Below are 19,066 nucleotides of genomic sequence, written 5' to 3' on the forward strand. Positions count from 1 at the left end.
ATATAAAGATGATAGACATGTAAAATAGAAAAATGTTACTGCTGTCTCACCACTAAAGTTCAGAAGGTGGGTGAAGAAGAAGGACTGCTTGTGGAAGTCCTCGATGGCCTGAACAATGGGGCCATCCAGACTGCTGCGGAGAGTCTTCTTAGAGCCACTTTTATCAGCGATGAGAGACTCCAGCATGGTGCGCACCATATAGAGCTGCAAGACAGGAAGGATCACTTACTCAGAAACAAACTTTGCTTTATAGACAATACAACACTACAAATATCATTAAATATCATTTATGTTGCAAAAATTATTTGACTGACCTGTGTGCTCGAGGGGCCAACAGCTCGACGAGGAACTTTGATATCAAAGCCCCCTTTGGGGTCCTTCTCTCCCCTCAGACACGGGTCATTAGGAGGTTCTCTTGCCCCTTCCCAATCACAGATGGTTTTACGAATAGCCTGAAGAACACTACAGGGAAGCAAGATGATAAGTAATGCCGCAAAAAAAAGTATAGAATGTTTTACGTGGTGAACTTCTTACCTAATGAGGACGTTCTTCTTCTTGCGCACCGCCTGTCTTAGTGGCTCTCTCAGGGTCACCTGTGCAAAGTCCTGGAGGGCAGAGTAGATGGTGTGCCTGATGGCCTGGTTGAACACGCTCTCCATCCGGCCCATCAGAACCTGAAGACCCTTGATCATGGCAATGACCTCCACCAAGGCAAACTTCTCCTCACTGGTGTAGTTGTAGCGAGTAGCACGTTCATACTCCTCAGCTGTGCCCGGACAGTCCTTATTACAGAATTTATCGGTTGGGTGGACCAGTTTCCAAGAGTACTAGAGGAAGAGAAGATGGTTGAAATGCATGACAAATCGAGAAGTGAAATGCTGAAAACTGTTTGCACGATCTCAGGCGTACCACTTCCATGACATGAGTGCTCCATTTGGAAAGAAGCTGCAGTCCTCTGAGCGCCAAGTCAAAGAGCTCCCTGTATTCCTCATCAGACTTCTGACTGTCCAGTCCAGAGCCGGTCACCACCTCACTGTTACTGTAGCGCGCTAGCTCAGAGATGAAGCGGATGTGGTCTTCTCTGATCTGCACCATCTGCTCACACAGGTTATACTGCGGACTGATGCTGCTCTGAGTGCAGGTCCACCTGAGAGAGAGAGAGAGAGAGAGACAATACCATTCAAATACTTGTGGTCTGTAAGATTATTTTTGGAAAGAAGCTCTTATGCTCACCAAGGCTACATTTATTTGATCTGATCAGTAAAAACAGTAATGTTGTGAAATATTATTACAATTTAAAATAATATTTTAATAAATTTTTTGCAAAGATGGCAAAGCTGAATTTTCAGCATTATTACTCCAGTCTTCAGTGTCACATGATCCTTCAGAAATCATTCTGATATGCTGATTTCTTGCTCAAGAAATAGGTCTTATTATCATCAATGCTGATTGATGATCATTTTTTTGTGGAAACCATTTTTTTCAGTATTCTTTGATGAACAAAATTCAAAAGAACATTTGTTTGAAACTGAATCTTGATTATACTTATTTATACTTTGGTGACAGTCACATTGTACTTACTCAAATAAGAACTGAGTAATATTAATTAACTATGTGTACTTAATATAGAGTTGTGGTAAGGGTTAGGTTTTGGTTTAGTTACTTGTAATTATGCATAATTTACTGTTATTACTATAGTAAGTACATGCAGTACCGTGTAACTACGTTACCTTAAAATAAGTGTTATGATAATCTTTCATTATCAATTTTGATCAAATGTGTGCTTGTGGAGTAAAAGTATTAATTTCTTAAAAAAAAACAAAAAAAAAACAAAAAAAAAAAAAAAAAAAACTTACTGACCCCAAAGCTTATGCTAATTATGCAAGCTCAAAAATAACTGATTACTTTTCATAACAGTCAAGTAATGCTGAAAAGAGAAATAGTATTGCACAGAAAGCAACCCTAATACTTTTAATGCATGCAGGACATCTTTCTTAGTAGACTCACTTGGATTTGTTCTCTTCATAGTGGGCACTTGTTTCTATGTACCGTGACAGCTCAATTTGCATGTCTCCAAACAGGGGCACAACCTGCAGCTGTCAAGCACCGACATTACAATCAGAGGATTAAGACAACAACAACCAAAAAAAAAAAGAAAAGTAAGTTTTCATGAGAACCAGACATTTTTTCATCACCTTAAAGAACTTGTCGATTTTGCTGAGGTTTATCCTTTTCTTTGCATCCAGCTTATAGATGTTGCTGACATTACCGTCCATCAAATACAGGCCAAAACCCATGACCTGAAACATAGAACAGAGCCATTTGTCATTTGTGAAGTTCTCTTTCAGCTGAGTCTTAAAGGCTTCGGCAGGAATGGATGTACTCACCTTTAGCAGCATGTGTTTCTCACTGGGGGTTAAGTACATCTTGTTCTCATAGTAATCCACACAGATGTTGACAATATCAGCCAGCAGCTCCTCATAACCTGGGATCACCTCCAGCTGCTGGTGCAGACACTGGACAAACATCACACAAAACAAAACTCTGCATGTCAATGTGCAAACGAGAGGTGAACAGAGAAGCTTTGGGGGAAGGCAAAGTTGTCCGCAAGAAAACCCCAAAATGTTCATTTCAGGCTGTTCCACACCCAAGTATAGCTTCAGAAACTGTGTTTTTAGCCTTTATTGGAGTTTAAAAGCCTCAGTCAGAATTAAGTAATTGAATTGCAAGAGTTGAACAACTACTTGAAAAATGTAAAATGTACAGCTTACAAATTGGGAATGGCATGAGAAATATAAAAAAAATAAAGTTAATATAGAATAAAAAAGCCAATGTACATTTTGGGTGAATTATTCCTTTAATGTAAATATGACCATATTTGAAGTTAAATGTACCTGTGTAATTCGGTTGTGATTGGCTAAAAACATAGAGAGGTTTTGGGACTCCTGGATGGACTGTGGGTCAGCCATCTTTCTCAGGAACTGAGCCGCTCTGAAAGGAAGAAATAGTGTCATCAAATGTGTGTTTTATGAAAAATCACTTTTCCTTTAATGCAAGCATGACCCTGTAATACCTTTTGTAAGCAGAGTGGTCATTTTTCACACTGCACTTCATATTCTTCAGTTCGTCCAGCACGGCAAACATGTTGATGAATTTTCCTAAAGTGAGCAGGTAGGCCTCGGATACGAAGTCCTTCCTGCGTTCAGCGTGACACAGTCGCTTTACCTCGCTGCAAAAACGTTCAATGGCCTTGCGCTAGAGGGAGGGATATCAATTTGAACGCAGTGTACCAGTGAAATGTCATGACTCTCAATACCAAGTTTGAAAGCACTGCAAAAACTAATATGCTATTTATCACACTCCTTTATTTGAAAAGAAAACTTCCAAGTATTTCTTAATAAATTTAACATAAAAAAGTATTGTTGTTTGATGAACAAGATATTAAAGAATGAATAAATAATGAATGGAGTTCAAATATTTGTATTCCTCCCTCACCTGGAAGTACATGAACTTCATGAGTTTGGTGACCTCAGGTTCCAGCACCTCCACAGTCTTCTCATAGATCTCCACCCGATTTGGCTGCTCATTGCACTTCACCTGAGAGGCACAAGAGGGCGACATTAAAATGGCTGGATTCAGAACGGAGATTATAAATAATGAGCCTTTTCCTACAGTTAGTGCAGGGCAGTCATATTATTGAACTTGGTCATTACATCAATTATATCTTTTAGATAAATGAAAAGGGGTTCAGACTCAGAAAAAGGTGGAGAGAATTTCATGTAAGACAAGACTTAACACACAATCTTTTGAATGCTAGCACTTGGCAGAAATAAACTTCAATAAATCTATAAATATGTACATTTTTACACTCTAGCATGTTCTCACTGAGTTTCTTTTCCGCACTACGATACACCAGATAGTAAAACTGTATATGGGCTTGTAGGCCAAACTGCATGAATTTTACTACAATACTAAGAATACGCTCTCATTGGACCACCGCTAACTGCATCAGATGTTGTGTGTGTGTGTGTGTGTGTGTGTGTACCTGAGGAATGGCTCTGGAGCAGCTCCTCCAGGTGTACAGCATGACGGCATACTCATGCCCCTCCTCCAGCATTTCATTCTGAGAGAAAAAACACAGTTTGAAAAAGAGGAAAAAGAACAACAGCTATAGGAACCACAAATATAAACTCCTGCGAATTCTGTGTAAATGTGTGGTTAATACATGTTATAACCTGTTGGTATTCACCATTACTTCTATGTAGTATAACTAGATCTACATTTCCTGAAATAATTCCCAGCGCTTACAAGGCAACAATGACGGTGTGAACAGTTGTAAACCCAATTATAGACATAGGGAGAAGGAGAAAAACCAACAACGCAAAACTAGATTGCTCTATTATAATCATCAGAGCACTTGTAGTCTAGACCGTTTTGTTGATTAGAGTGGCAATGTGCATTCAGTGTAGACCGAGTCCCTAATTATGCTCCACTTTCCATTAATAAATCATGTAACCTGGATTTCTGCCAATCACAATTCAGCAAGTATTACAATTAGGCCTTGCGAAACTAAGCATGTGCAAAACTGACTAGTCAAGTCATCTAAGGGTAAGTTTACACGACAACGAACGGTGTAATAACAATCAAGTCTTCCCTTTGCGTTGTGATTAATCTCAACCAGTCAACCTTACTAAAAAATCATCTATGAGACGTCAATGGAGTCTGCACATTGAGCAAGTTATATAGTAAGTATGAGGGTATGATTTCAATAGGCCTGCATTGTTCACCTTAAAAACACCATATACTCCTAATAAAAGTTTAGAGATGCCAGATCATTCATCCAGACCTACAACTATGTGCTCATTAGAGCTTTAACAGAAGGCCGCTGAAGCAAACAGGACCTCCAGTCCTTGAGGACCTCTCTATTTCTCTGACTAACATGTGCTACTGTTTGACAGTCCAAGCACATCCACGAGCCACTGAGCTGTGTGAGGAAGAGGTGGAGTAGATGCTTCAATCTCAATTCTCTCCAGCACAAACCCCAAACCCCAACAGACACAAAACAGTACAAAACAGCAAGCATAAACAAGACAAGGGTGGCTTTGTGAAAAGGTGTTTGTCCTGAGCTCTCCGCCTCTGCTAAAACAGAATTGAAACTGATTGGGTTTTGATATAGCACAAAAAATGCTGAAAACCATTGTACTGTTAACTGTGATACTTTTTTTCTTTGGATTGTCTGATGAATTCAAAAGGACTTATTTGGGACAGAAATATTTTGTAACATTATAAATGTTTAATTTAACCCACCCTTGCTGAATAAAATCTTTTAAATCATCTTACAATCCACAAACTTTTTGTTTTGTGTATTTTAATATACAGCATAACAAAACTTTATTATTGGCCAACACAAACGCTGATTCACAATTTAAAAGTAATATTTTAAGGTTGATGTATATGAATTGGAAGTATCACTACTGTAATGTATATAAATTTTGTTTTACAGTAACATAAAAATATGTTAATGTCTGGTGATTTTCTTTTGTAAATGAAGCTTTGGGACAAGAACTGCACTGCTCAGGGCTTATTTAAATATCGCTGTGGCAAAGAAAAGCCTACATTAGATAAACTGAATGACTGTTTCTGCTTCTCAGTGCTCTTCTGAAAAAGATTTCAGCAAGAACCATAAAGAGCAGCTTTGTTATAATGCAACATCCTTTTGTTATAGCTGCCCTGGTCACATGACCAGCCATCCTAATGTGCTGTTTCACAAAGTGTCCTTCTACTTACCATGCTGGAGTGAACAGTGGCCTGTTCAATGTAGCGGGCAATACCAGTGACAAACGCATTTCTGTCCTCAAAGTTGGTGTCAAAGTTTGCCTAGTAAGAGAAAGAAGGCCAGCAAAATTTTACAGTGAAGTGTGAACTCTATATCCTACTACAAATATTGAAATGCATTTGCGTTAATGCATAAGGGCCTGGTACCTGGTACATGATGGAGGATGGCGGGGGTTCGATGCATGGCTGCTGGTCTGGGAGGGGAAGCTCCTCCAGCAGGTCCACATTGGACAGCGCATCCTCCAGGGTCACGTGGGTTGTCATGGCGACACAGGTTCACTCACAAAACAGCCCAATCTGAAACAAAAATAGACCATGAGCTTCAACATCATCAGACATGGATGCTGCACTAAGTACTTCAACTCTGTTTAAGTGAAACGCAGTCTATAAAACAAAAAGGAAAAATGTCATGACTTTAAAGAAATCTCTCTAATTCGTTAAAGTCTTTCACTCGGTTTCACTGGTGGAATTCAATTAATCTCAAAACACAAGTGCAGCTTTGGCTGCCAGCAAATTCCAAAAGATATCATTAATTAATTAGGGCTGCTACAGCTTTTGTCAATTAGTTAAACTAATATATAATATAGAGGTAGGCGATATGACCCAAATCTTATTCACAATGAGTAATTTTATTTCACGATAACAATAAGCTATTTCATCCCAGACAGAAGCTACAATAGTATACTTTCAATTAAATGGAAATTAAATGTAATAGTTTGTGTAACCAAATAATAACCGGGGTGGAAATTGGAGACACTGTGTGACTTATTTAATAAACGAAATACACCGGGACTCTTATTATGAAATGTCTATGCTTTATTATTGCAGGATGCTCATTCAAATTCAGATGAGGGGGATAAAATATGCATTCTTACAACCATATACAACATATTACAATATAAACACCATAGGGTAAACATAGTTCATAACCAATCGCTTGGCATAAATGGCGAATTGCGCAAATTGCGAGCCTGTCGATCGCACAACAGCACCCCATTCAGGCTTTGCTCACATTTATTTCATGAAGTTCCTTTTGAAGTTTAATTATCATATTAGGCAGTATTGCAATTTATGTTATTCCATCCCTAAAATATAAGATGCCTTAAAGGGGCTATATGCAACTTTTTCCCCAAAATAAACGTAACAATAGCCTTTTTATTTTACCATTTATGACTCAAACATCTCCTGATGAGCATACTGACACCTTGTCCGCTCACAGTGGGTGCACCCATAAGCCTGTATCCTATTTTTCCTATTTTCTGGCGGGTAGGTTTTTCCCGCGCTGTCTGCGGATGTGACGTCACCACCGCTGCGAGAGCGAGCAGAAAATAAGAGCAGTTCTATTTTTTGGCCACAGGTGTCAGTCGCGAGTTTAAATTTCAGAAAAACGCATATAGCCCCTTTAAATGATCATTAAGACGTTTGTTATACCATTTAAGGTATTGAAGACTTATGAACTTACATTTAAGGAAACATGACCCGCAGGGATTTTTTTTATTATTCACCCACGTGCTCAAAAATACATTGTACAGTTCTCACACATCTATTTTTAGGTCGCAAATGCTCGCACTGTCGAGCCCTGTCTTTATTAGGGCTGGGCAAAAAAAAATCTATTTTCCGATTAATCGTTTTTAAAAATGTGGTCGATTCAAAATCAATTCTCAAAGGCCACAAATCGAAAAGCTCAGACACCCCTGGAGGAAAAAGCCTCCAGAAAAACAGACAGAGTCTGAATGACGGTCTGCAAAATCGAAAGAAAAGCTTGTCCTTAACTGAAAATTGCTGAAAATCATCCAATATCCTTTTTATGTTTTAGAAGAAATATATCAAAATATCCATAAAAACAAAATTGTATAAAATGCTTTTCAGATATTTTTTTTTAATAAAGTTGCATCAAAATTGTATTGTATTTAACATAATTGTATGCATTTGAAATTTAGAGATGGGTTCTGTTTTAATGTACCCAAGTGTATCTAAAATAAAGAGAGTTTAATATACAATTTTGTGGCTCTTAATTTCTTTTTAATTACCCACTTGTAAACTTGTTCACTGTTCTTTTTTTATAAATATAGTATTTGTATTAAATCTATACTCATTGAGTTGAATCGAGAATCGGATCGATTTGAGAGCTTGCGAATTGAAATCGAATCGAATTGGAACATCTGAATCGATACCCAGCCCTAGTCTTTATGTTGACTTAACCTACTGTGTTTACAGGAGTAATCCAAGACAGTCATTATTGCACTGCTTATTGCGCTTGAACAGTTTAAAATTGCCTCATCATTTAAATTGGCAAGGCTTAAACAGGCATGCAAATTATCAACTTTTGTGATGGCGCAACACTGCAATGTCACCTATCTGAGTGTAACAACAACAGAGGATATAATCCAAAACCTCTACCGCTTTACATGTCTACTGGTATATTGCCTACCCCTAATATAATATAATAAGCCCACATATGAAGGTAACTCAAGAGTCAAGACATTCAAATATTGTATTGTATAGAAGAGTTGTAAAATGTTGCATCTCTCAAATGCAGTGTCAAGATAAAAATAGTTATCTATATTAATATAAGAAATGCATCTCTGCACTTTCAGGAAGTGTGGTTTGGTATGGTCTGTATTAGACCCAGGTCTGCTTGACTGTGATCTGCAAAAATAATGGTTTGTAGATATGCACCAGTCGACCAGCCATAAACTGTTATGGTTTTATTTTGGCCTCTCTCTATTCTGGACTTGCACACGAACTGGACAGCAATAATTTCCCACTAATACATTTGTGAGGGAATATTACGAAGTCTGTAAACAGGACGCTAACACAGGCCAGAGACGAGACACGCTGAAGACGGATGCAAAGAAGAGAACACTGACATGTCATCAGAGCAAATACAAATATAGAATTGGGGGTGGGGTGGGATTATATAAATGTATCTATGAAGGGAACTGACTGTCTTTAGAAAAGTTTTGATGGCATTTTCTTTTCCTCTACCTCCATATAAAGTAGTGTTTTTAAGCGCAGCGCTGCTTTGTGTTCAGCGGTACCCAAAGAAACCGCTGCTGTTACATAAGCGCCCCCTACTGTCAGAGAGTGAATTAGCATTTTCATTCAGTCCATCTACTGTTTTTGTTTTATGCAGGTGACTTACGTGACTCCGCCCTCCTAGTACTTCGGCTCAATTTTCATTTTCCTTCAGTACTCCGTCTGGGACTGCGGTATATTCTTAGGTTTTCTCCGAACAAATTTTTACCGGTCCAATCAGCAAACAGAGGGAGTGGCTGACGTTGATATCGTGCGCTAGTTTGAGTTGTAGTTCAGTAATGGCGGCGGAGAAAGATGCGAGCGCAGCCATTAATTCCATTGTGGCACCGCTGCCGAATATATCCAGAAGTTAAAGCCGGAGCAAGAACAATCTTTGCTGAGTTTTGTTGGTGGTGGCCATGATGTTGTGGCCCGGGAAAAGTTAGATTTTCCAGCTATTTTCTGCTCCGTTAGTGGTGAAGGAGTTGCTGAAGCCCCGGCAATTGTTTCTCGTGGGGTCGGAAGACCTTGTCATCATTTACAGTGGTGATTTTATTGCCGTCCGTCTCCCACCACCCGTGTAAAAATCCCCGGCCGAATTACCTACTGCTTTTGACAAACACCAAGGTCACTCAAAGTCACCACGCCCTTAATTATGAGGAAGTTTAAGGCTTTATATAATGTAAACGAATGAGTTATAAAAAATGTCACCCCCCTCACAGTTGTCATGAAGGGCAAAATTAGCCGTATAGACCAAAACCACAATTTGTACCAGGCTGTAAACATGTTTTTTTCCTGCTATAAAGTTGGGCATTTTAACATGGGGCTCAGTGAGATTCTGCTCCCTTCTGGAGCCTGACGATGAATTGCAGTTTAAGTCACTTCCGTATTGGCTTCAAGATAAACTGAAGGAGGTTGCCGCTTGGGTAAGACCAGGCTAGACTTATGTAGCATAATTTAACAAATCTAAAGTCAGACAATTTAGTTTTTGCTTTAAATCTTGAAACGATACAATCAAATTCAAATCAAAACAACTGCTCATGCTACATGGGAGTAGCACCTTTGTTTGATATGTGATTAAAATGCAGTGGTTGCCTCTAATTTCAAATGGTTATATTTTTGTTTAAGGCCAGTTTGCCTGTTATAGAGCAAATAAACAACGAATACATTTTGCTTAAACAAATAAAAAATAATTATTGCCATGAACAATCGTGATCGGTGCATCACTAATTATTTGCATTTAAATGGTACGTTAATTGCTCCAATTGTAGAAAAATCTCTTATTGCAGAATATTATTTATGTATGTAATCCTGGGCAAAACTGTTCGATAATTTAATTTTAATTTTATTATTATTATTAAATGATGGGAGACAGAGGAAGAATGGGTTTGGGAAAACTAAATTTTTGCTATGCCACAGCTCCAATATATTTCTTTCCTCTTGAAAATCATTTTAAAACAGACCTGCAAATGTTTATGCAATACGAAACCAGTAAACCACATTTAGATTGTAAACCCAGATTAATCTGTCCAGAACAGTTGATAAGTGAAACTAGTCTCTACAGGCACCTATCAGCCATCTGTCCAAGGAGGCTGATTTTTGATCTTTACCTTTATCAAAGCGTGACAAAGCAGCGGGAAATATGATGTTAGCTTGACCATTAAACATAGCACATGCAGGAAGCGAGAGATCGTCTGTGATCACTGTAGTATTAAATATGGAGCCTATATCGAACAGTACAAGGGTTAATTTATGATTAACAGAAACAAACAGGAACAAAGTATGGAACTTATCAAGTTTGTGAACAACAAGATAAATGATGACACTTCATAGCAACAACACACAAAATGAACATTTAAGCAAAATTACCAAAAAATAAGTGTAATGTCTGCAGACTTAAAAGCGACAATAAATGAAATTGAAAAAAGGAAAAACCTTTTCCAACAGATTTTGGGGAAATCAACCTACAAATGGCTTACTAATAGTTGTTTCTCCACAGCTGGTACAAAAGTATTTAAAAATAAAAAATTACACACGTCAGCTTTAAACTACATTCTCAACAGGTCTGGACCAAGTTGGTGTCAGATGGTTGGAGGTCACAGCAGAAATCATATGATGGAATAACTGTCTCAGATCTTTCAGAGTAGCTCAGTGTGGAAATCACACTTGGGCACAATGCTGAAGACCACAGAAGAGGCAACATCGGTGGCCGGTTTCTCAAACAGCTTAAACTAGTCTTAAAAAGTTAGTATTTTTTTTATTAAGAACTTAACTTTTCAAAGTCAGTTACATAAAAAGGTAGCTGATCAAACAAGTTCTTAAAGGGCTAGTTCACCCAAAAATTTAAATTCTGTCATCATTTACTCACCCTCAAGTTGTTCCAAACCTGTATGAGTTTCTTTTTTGTTTTCTGCTGAACACAAAATATGATATTTTGAAGAATGTTTGTAACAAAGCAGATAGAGCAACCATTGACTACCATAGTAGGGAAAACATACTATGGTGTTGTGTTCAGCAGAACAAAGAGACTCATACAGGTTTGGAACAACTTGAGGGTGAGTAAATGACAGAATTTTCATTTTTGAGTGAACTATCCCTTTAAGACACAATCTTAACATAGAGGCTAAGTTTATGCAACTGTCCCCTGGTCTTAACAAGCACAATCTAGTCCAGAGATGAATGGCAAGTCAAATCAATAAAAGTCATGTTACCGAGTCAGTATGTGGTGCAAGCTACAAGGAACATCTTCCAATAAAAAGCCCATGGTTAATACGTCACTTGCCATTTTTCTTGTTGGAGTACACATCACTAACAAATGCATGCTGATATGCACTACAGCACTTTAACAATACTGATTCATCCATTGCTTCTGTAAAAGGGTGGGGTTTCCTTTCAGCATTTATGCATCTCACAATGTCATGCAACTATGTACAAGAAGATTTTCCATTTAGACAACCAAAGCAAATCTTACACAAGTATAAAGCTGCTATTGTGCTTAACTAATTCCGCAAAGCTTGTTCAAGTTCTGCCCTGAAAGAAAAATTAAGCTCAGCTCCAAAACCTAGTGAGCTGTTGTCATGAGAAATCCACTAAATATGGTCTTCATTAGGACCCCAAGCGATCCCATTATCTAAAAAAAAAAAAACTTGTAATGGGTACATCCTTTAGTGCCTGATAATTCCTACAAAAAAAAAAAACTGATTTCTTATGATATATGCCATTTGAACTACATTATAATGACCATTAATGTCTCTTTTAGTTAGCTTAAGTACTAGCAGCATACAGATTAGCCTGCTTAGCTTATACGCATTTGCCTTTACCGACATGTATTCGCAGCGATCTTTAAATGCAATACATAAAATGTCCAATTATTATATTAAAAACATGTAATGATGTTCAATTGTTTATCAATTTTATTATTATTTATTTACAATGTATCAAGTGAAAGAAATAGCAGATACAGTAGTAAGCAATTTATACATATTTCACACACTAATGTTGTTGGTGTATAGCCTACTTAGTATAACTATAAGTCGAAGAGACCTGATTTCGATAGTCTTGCTGTCTACATAGGCAGCATACTAGTCATCATGGAACCTCATAAGGGACTCATTTGGAACGCTCTACATATACAGCGCCACATAAATACTCTGCTTGAGAGACTCGCCTCACCAATTGTGTCATATTCAACACACAGATATGGTCTGCATCAGAACAAAAATAAAAAAAACACGTCTGTACTTTGAGCCCTGGGGGTTTCTGCACATATTAATCTGTTGAAAAGGATCACGTGAGGTGGCGTGAGACATGTTCAGACTGATAACAACCTCAGAGCTGAATCATTGTCATTCAAAAAGGGACTCTTGGAAAAAACATCCATGACACCACCACGGAAGAAGTGATCTGACAGGAAGGGTGTGAAAAGTGGGAGAGAGAGAGAGAGAGAGAGAGAGAGGTAGACACTGTGCCTGTGGGAATGGATGCTGAGATACCAGAATAAACTTTCCCACAATGGCTGATTCCTTTTGTACGGTGGGATGAACGCTCTACATTCCTATACGTTATGCGAGCATGACAAAACTAGACCATCACTGACAGATTCATGGGCCACATGCCTTTTTCACTGAGGGTGTTCACACTTGAAGTTCGATACTCTTGGTTCTTTTGGTCCAGTCCAAAAAAGAAAATGATACATTTAGTCCTATAGTGTATCACTATATAAGAATGGGATTGAAATCCATACTATTTACATCATCTAGCCCAGTGGGTCTTTTGACTCCAAGGCCCCACATTGTCCACAACAACATCCAAAGACCCCATGACGTTTCCAGTTATTCATGATTTAAATGTACAAAGACGAAGGATAAGCATTTTTAAAAATATTTCCCTGATAAAATATATTTTACAGCTTGGCAAATCTAGAAAATGTATACTCATAATACTTATGGAGATATTAGATTTTATTAATTCAAATGACTTCTCCAGGTCTGAAAATCCAACCTTTATAATTCTTCAAATAAATAAATAAAAAATAAAAAGACGCATTTTGTGCGTCTCCCTCATTTATCACACCTGATTCAACTCATCGGCTCATTAGTAGAGACTGCAAGAACTAAATTGGGTGTGTCTGATAAGGGAGACATAAGGTGTGTTCCATTCGACAGGGTCCCTACGCAGTGTTCACTGCTCCCTACTCTCTGAGCACGGTATATCTTTTGAAGTGGACTTCGCTGAAAATATTCGCTCATTTGGAACACCCTGCAACGTCATCAAAGAAAAGGCAATGAGGGGGTACTAAAGATTATGATATAACAAATGAATATTGTAATTTACTTTCAAATTTAAAACCATATACATTTACAAAAACATCTAAAACATAAAATCAAAACATTATTCTAGTTTTATTTGTTTACATATACCTGACTATTTAATTGACTATGAACACATTTGAAGCTGCACCTGTCATTCCATATGAAAATACATTTTGATTTGGTTTACTATGTATAAATGTATTCTTAAAGAAACAGTCCACTTTTTTTGAAAATAGGCTCATTTTACAAGTCCCCTAGAGTTATATAGATGAGTTTTACCGTTTTTGAATCCATTCAGCCGATCTTTGTATCTGGCGGTAGCACTTTTAGCATAGCTTAGCATACATCATTGATTCTAATCAGTCCATTAGCATCTCATTAAAAAAATGACCAAAGACACTTTCAATATTTTTCCTATTTAAAACTTGACTCTTCTACAGTTAATTTGTGTGCTAATACCAACTGAAAATGAAAAGTTGCGATTTTCTAAACCTATATGGCTAGGAACTACTTTCTCATTCCAGCGTAATAGTTGCGGATCTTCGCGGCCGTACCATGGCTGCAGCGGCGCAATGATTCGTTGGTATTCTGTGAAACATGGTGGTAGTATACACCTTCGACTTACTATCACAGCCCTTTACAACACACAGAACCATGGCTAATCACACAGGTAAATCCACAACACAATTTGTCGGCTGCAAGCCTGAAACTTTCTCTGCAACTACACGAACTTAGTGCCAGTCACATTGAAAGTTACCTAGCTGGGGGCTACTTTCAGGCGCTGCGTTCCATCATTGCGCTGCTGCAGCCATGGTACTGCCGCGAAGATCCGGCGACTATTACGCAGGAATGAGAAAGTAGTTCCGAGCCATATAGGTGTAGAAAATCGCAACTTTTCATTTTCAGTTGGTCAAGAGTCAAGTTTTAAATAGGAAAAATATTGAAAGTGTCTTTGGTCATTTTTTTTATGAGATGCTAATGGAATGATTAGAATCAATGATGTATGGTAAGCTATGCTAAAAGTGCTACCGCCAGATACAAAGATCGGCTGAATGGATTCAAAAACAGTAAAACTCAACTATTTAACTCTAGGGGACTTGTAAAATGAGTGTTCCTTTAATCAATGGTCTTTGTAGCGCTCTCATCTCGTGCGGTTTCTTTCTCACGCATAAAACATAAAACAATGACAGCCCTCAGCTGCTTCTCAACACTTAATTTGTTTACATATTCATAAAATATAATATGTGAATGTAACAGTTATTGCTATAACCATTCATAAAAACTCTAGTATGTATAACTATGAATATTCAAATGTGTACGCTCTTCCATCGCAGAGCTGTTTAAAAACTCTTCCAACGGCTCTGCTCCATCGTTAGTTCAGACAGGTGATGCGACGTGCAATGACAGTTGGGTGATTTTCCTGTGAAGTGATGTATCGATGCTCCCTTCTTCCCTACGCCAGTCACAGTACCCTTCGAACTGAACATGTTCGCTCCCTTTGGATTGAAATCTCACTAAAGATGGCGAAATACCCTGTGACCACTTCGCAGTCCACTTACGGTCGAATTAAACTCACCTATACAAAATGTGAAGGGCTGGGGTGCCTCCAGGACAGGTTCGAAAACCACTGCCCTAGTGGGCCCCCTGAGTTGAGATCCACTGGTCAAGCCACAAAAAATAAGGACTAAATATTACATAGTTCACATAAGAGCTTCCACCACTGAAAGAGTGTCACATTTGGGTCACACCACTCGGTGGGACATTATACTCCCGCCCTTTCTGCAAGCCTTAAGCTACAATTACTAGACAGGCAGGCGGGACATGTAAATGGCTGACTGAAAAAATCTCCCTTATGTACAGACGGGACACACTGAGACAACCCCTCTGCATATTCTGCCTGGACTGGTCATGATTGCATCATTCAGTCGTAATTTCCTGAGATGAAAATAAATTAGGCCAATGTGGTTGATGATGTAGGCATGCATCATTTCTGTCAGCAGGTGAAGTGACGCATTATGATGAGTGCTGTACACCATGTATTTTAACACAATATATTTGCAAGCAAAAACCATTCAAATGGTTTTTTCGTTAGTATTCAGGAAACTAGTGGTTCCTTGTTCCCTTCAAAAGGCACACATGCATAATATACAGTGTGTTGGTGGTTCAACATGTCTTTATGCACAACACAGGATGTTGCAGAATGTTACACCTTTAACGTTGACATGACAATTCACTCTATCTACTTTCTAAATGCATGTTATTGATCTTATTGTGAATGAATTATCAGTGCATGTTTCTTTTTTCTTTAGCTTGTAATTTTAATCAAAATAGCATTACTCCACCTTGCACTGAAACGACAGACTTTGCTCTGGTGACATGCCATACTTCTCCAATTTTTTTGTCTACTTTTTTTGTATACTACTCTTTCTAACCATTAACTGCAAGCTCGTATTCAGATAAGCCTCCATCCAATCAACAACCAATTTATAGATCCTACAATTTTCTAATTTTCGCAAATATAGAAGCAGAATTTTTTTTTTTTTGTTGCCATTTCCATTTCATCACGACTTTAAGATTTGGACAAAACTTAATTTCTGATTTTACACAGCTCTCTCTGGAATACTGGATTAGTGATCAAATATATTTATGAAACAATGCTGACCATGGCAATATACTGATGTTGCTTGCTACATTCATATCTCTCATATCACTCCGCGCCGCGGTCTAGCGCAGCGCCCTCTTGCGACTCAGGATGGTTATTACCAAGTCAGACTGTAGAAAAATGGCCTTAAGTTTTAATTTTATTGTAATAAAACTTTGATAGATGAATAGAAGCTCTAATATCTTTAAAGGCAGCCAATTAAACCATCACTCGGAAAAACAACGAACCGGTAAAAGACAAACAACAGAATGAGAGAGAAAGTGATCTTTGTAGCTGCATATGTAGCCTAGCCTACATGGAAAAATGTACTTGGATAGCTGATTAATATATAAAGTAATATTATAAAACTGCTGCAGTGTTCGTCTTTTTGCTTGACCAAATAGTCTACGTTGTATTTTGGACTATTTTTCTTAGCGGAAGGGTGAAACTAACAATGTTTTCAAATCATATCAGTATTTCATGCCCATGCGTGTTTTTTATTATTATTCATAAGTAGCAGTGTAGTACGCAGGATAATCTACAATATGCTGGTCATAACCACACAATATAGCTTATTTTGCCCGGGAGGCTGTAATGATCCCTTATAAATTACTAAATCACTAAAGCCCATTTTACAGCATAAAAACTCAAAATATGTGGCCTTAATCATAACATGAACAAATTCCATCCACGCATTTAAAGGAAAAGACAAGAATCAGTCATTTAATATGTCACACATAGCCATTCTTAATCATCAAAGGCGTCAAAATAACGGTTCGGTTGGCTATATCCTAGCAACAGCCCCCAGTCACCGGACACCAGCAGCACGCTCGACAGCTCGCGGAAGGAATGGATAAAAACACCCTAAAATGTGCCTATGATGGAAGGAAACTCCACTTCCAGTTAAGTCATCTAATTATGCACTAATGTAAACAACTAAAGATAGAGCGCGTTAGATCACATATGAGATGTGTGAGATACGTGCGCGCACCCCCCTCACCCCACCCATATAGCGGAGAGATGCTATCTGCACCTCCATCATAATAAACCTTCACCAAATTAGTGTAAAACGCCCCCAAACGAGCACATAATATGTGCTGTCTTGAAAAAAAAAACATACCGCTATGAAAATATGACTGAGCATCATGCTCGGGGAATAACGTTACACGCGCAGGTTGGTGTCATCATCTCTCGCGCTCCGTCGAGTGAACGCTCTCATCTCTGTAATTCGTTAAAATAATAACATGTACCTACCTGCTAATTGCATGTCCGCTCCCAAACTAACGGGCGGTCAGTGCAAAGCGGGGAGAAACAGTGTGAAATAGCGTTTGCTCGGTGTAGTAGAATTGATGCTCTGGGCTCGGTCTCTATCCGCTAATCCACCCCACACAAAGAGCAGAAAATGGCTGCAAGTGCATGCTCTTAAAGAGACAGGCACCCATTTAAAACAGCATCTCTACTGTGTGAGTCATCAGTTTACATACTCGATTTTTAGAATTCTTCGATTTATGTAGGCCTATTCATTTTAGTATGATCATGAACAAAGTTGGTAAGACTAGTAAGCAAATTCTAGATCATTTTCTATGAGCATGGTCTTAAATTTGTATTGACTGCTACTTCTGACCCACTTAGCACTCTGTCACTGTGGTCGATTTATATTATGTCATGAACAATGATGTTAAGTTTATAGGATTATAAAGAGCCAAATAATATAGAAACATACCACTTTAATTTTTTTTTAAATAATGGGCAATATATGCATTCTGGAATTGATCTTTTACATTTATGAGGGCATATTTTCGAAAGCACTGTAATTATAATATCAAATCAACATCAAATGCAGAAGTAGCTAAATAGATTTTTAAATAATTTTAACTGGGAACTCGTCGCAGGATCTGTGATGAGGGGGTCCCAGTAAAGTTTTTATAGCAGGGGTTTTCAAAATGGGGTCCATGGACCCAGGGGCCCGCGGGAGAGTGCTAGGGGTCCTTGGAAATGTGGTCTGGGGCACACTAGGGGGCCTCAGCAAATAACAAAATAAACTATGGTTAATTAATTTTATATGTTAAATCAACAGAAAACCTATTAATTCAATATATCAATAAAACATTTTGAAAACAAGCAGTTTTGTCATAATCACAGCAGAAGTACAAGACATTCTCGCTTCAGAACAAAAGGAAAAGTGTCTTTAAAGCATCAACTAAAACCTACCTTTTTGTCTCAGGCGTTCTCGTAACTTGGTTTTACTTTTGTAAGCATCTCTTAAATGCCAGGGACTGCAGTTTTATGCTTAAAGGTTATGATTATTATTATTTTTGTATTATTATTTTATGATTATTATTTATTTGTCATGTTCTGTTTTACTATGTGTGTAATTTGCTCTGCTTGTGAAGCACTTTGGTCAACATTCGTGTTGTTTAAAGCTGCTATATAAATAAACGTATACCTTGACCCTAAGAAATATCTTTGTGAATATGGAGGGGGGCCTTTGAATATGGACAACAGGGAGCCTATACGAGTCAAAATGATGAGAACCCCAGTGTAAAAATAATAAAAATAAATAATGATCATAAAGATTAAAATGAAAAAGTAAATAAATGAAGTAAATAAATTAGATTAAAATAAATAGTAAATAAATCATACATTTAACAGTATAGTATATGAGTAGGAAAAACTGTTTAATAATATTAAATATTATTAATATTTTCCAAATAATATTTAAGACATATTTATAATATTAATTTTTCACTGAATAAATTGG

General features: G+C 37.8%; 1 protein-coding gene across 4 annotated transcripts in view; it reads right to left on the reverse strand.

Moving 5' to 3' along the window:
• Positions 1-17,702, reverse strand: part of cyfip2 (cytoplasmic FMR1 interacting protein 2) — a 37,971-nt gene extending 20,269 nt beyond the window's left edge. The window contains exons 1-14 of one of the 4 annotated variants that reach the window (XM_079839057.1): positions 17,560-17,702; positions 5,983-6,132; positions 5,788-5,877; positions 4,046-4,123; positions 3,496-3,597; positions 3,074-3,255; positions 2,895-2,991; positions 2,388-2,516; positions 2,196-2,300; positions 2,008-2,090; positions 910-1,147; positions 535-827; positions 315-462; positions 51-204 (exon numbers count right to left, since the gene is read on the reverse strand). In XM_079839057.1, coding sequence (XP_079695183.1) covers positions 51-204; positions 315-462; positions 535-827; positions 910-1,147; positions 2,008-2,090; positions 2,196-2,300; positions 2,388-2,516; positions 2,895-2,991; positions 3,074-3,255; positions 3,496-3,597; positions 4,046-4,123; positions 5,788-5,877; positions 5,983-6,099 — 1,816 coding nt within the window. In that variant the 5' untranslated portion in view covers positions 6,100-6,132; positions 17,560-17,702. Of the gene's footprint in view, positions 1-50; positions 205-314; positions 463-534; positions 828-909; positions 1,148-2,007; positions 2,097-2,195; positions 2,301-2,387; positions 2,517-2,894; positions 2,992-3,073; positions 3,256-3,495; positions 3,598-4,045; positions 4,124-5,787; positions 5,878-5,982; positions 6,133-17,559 lie in introns of all 4 variants that reach the window. The other 3 variants (XM_079839055.1, XM_079839058.1, XM_079839056.1) reach the window with 3 other exon arrangements.
• Between the last annotated feature and the right edge of the window lie 1,364 nt (positions 17,703-19,066).

Source organism: Gobio gobio, assembly GCF_949357685.1.
Source record: "Gobio gobio genome assembly, chromosome: 16".
Classification (NCBI taxonomy): domain Eukaryota; kingdom Metazoa; phylum Chordata; class Actinopteri; order Cypriniformes; family Gobionidae; genus Gobio; species Gobio gobio.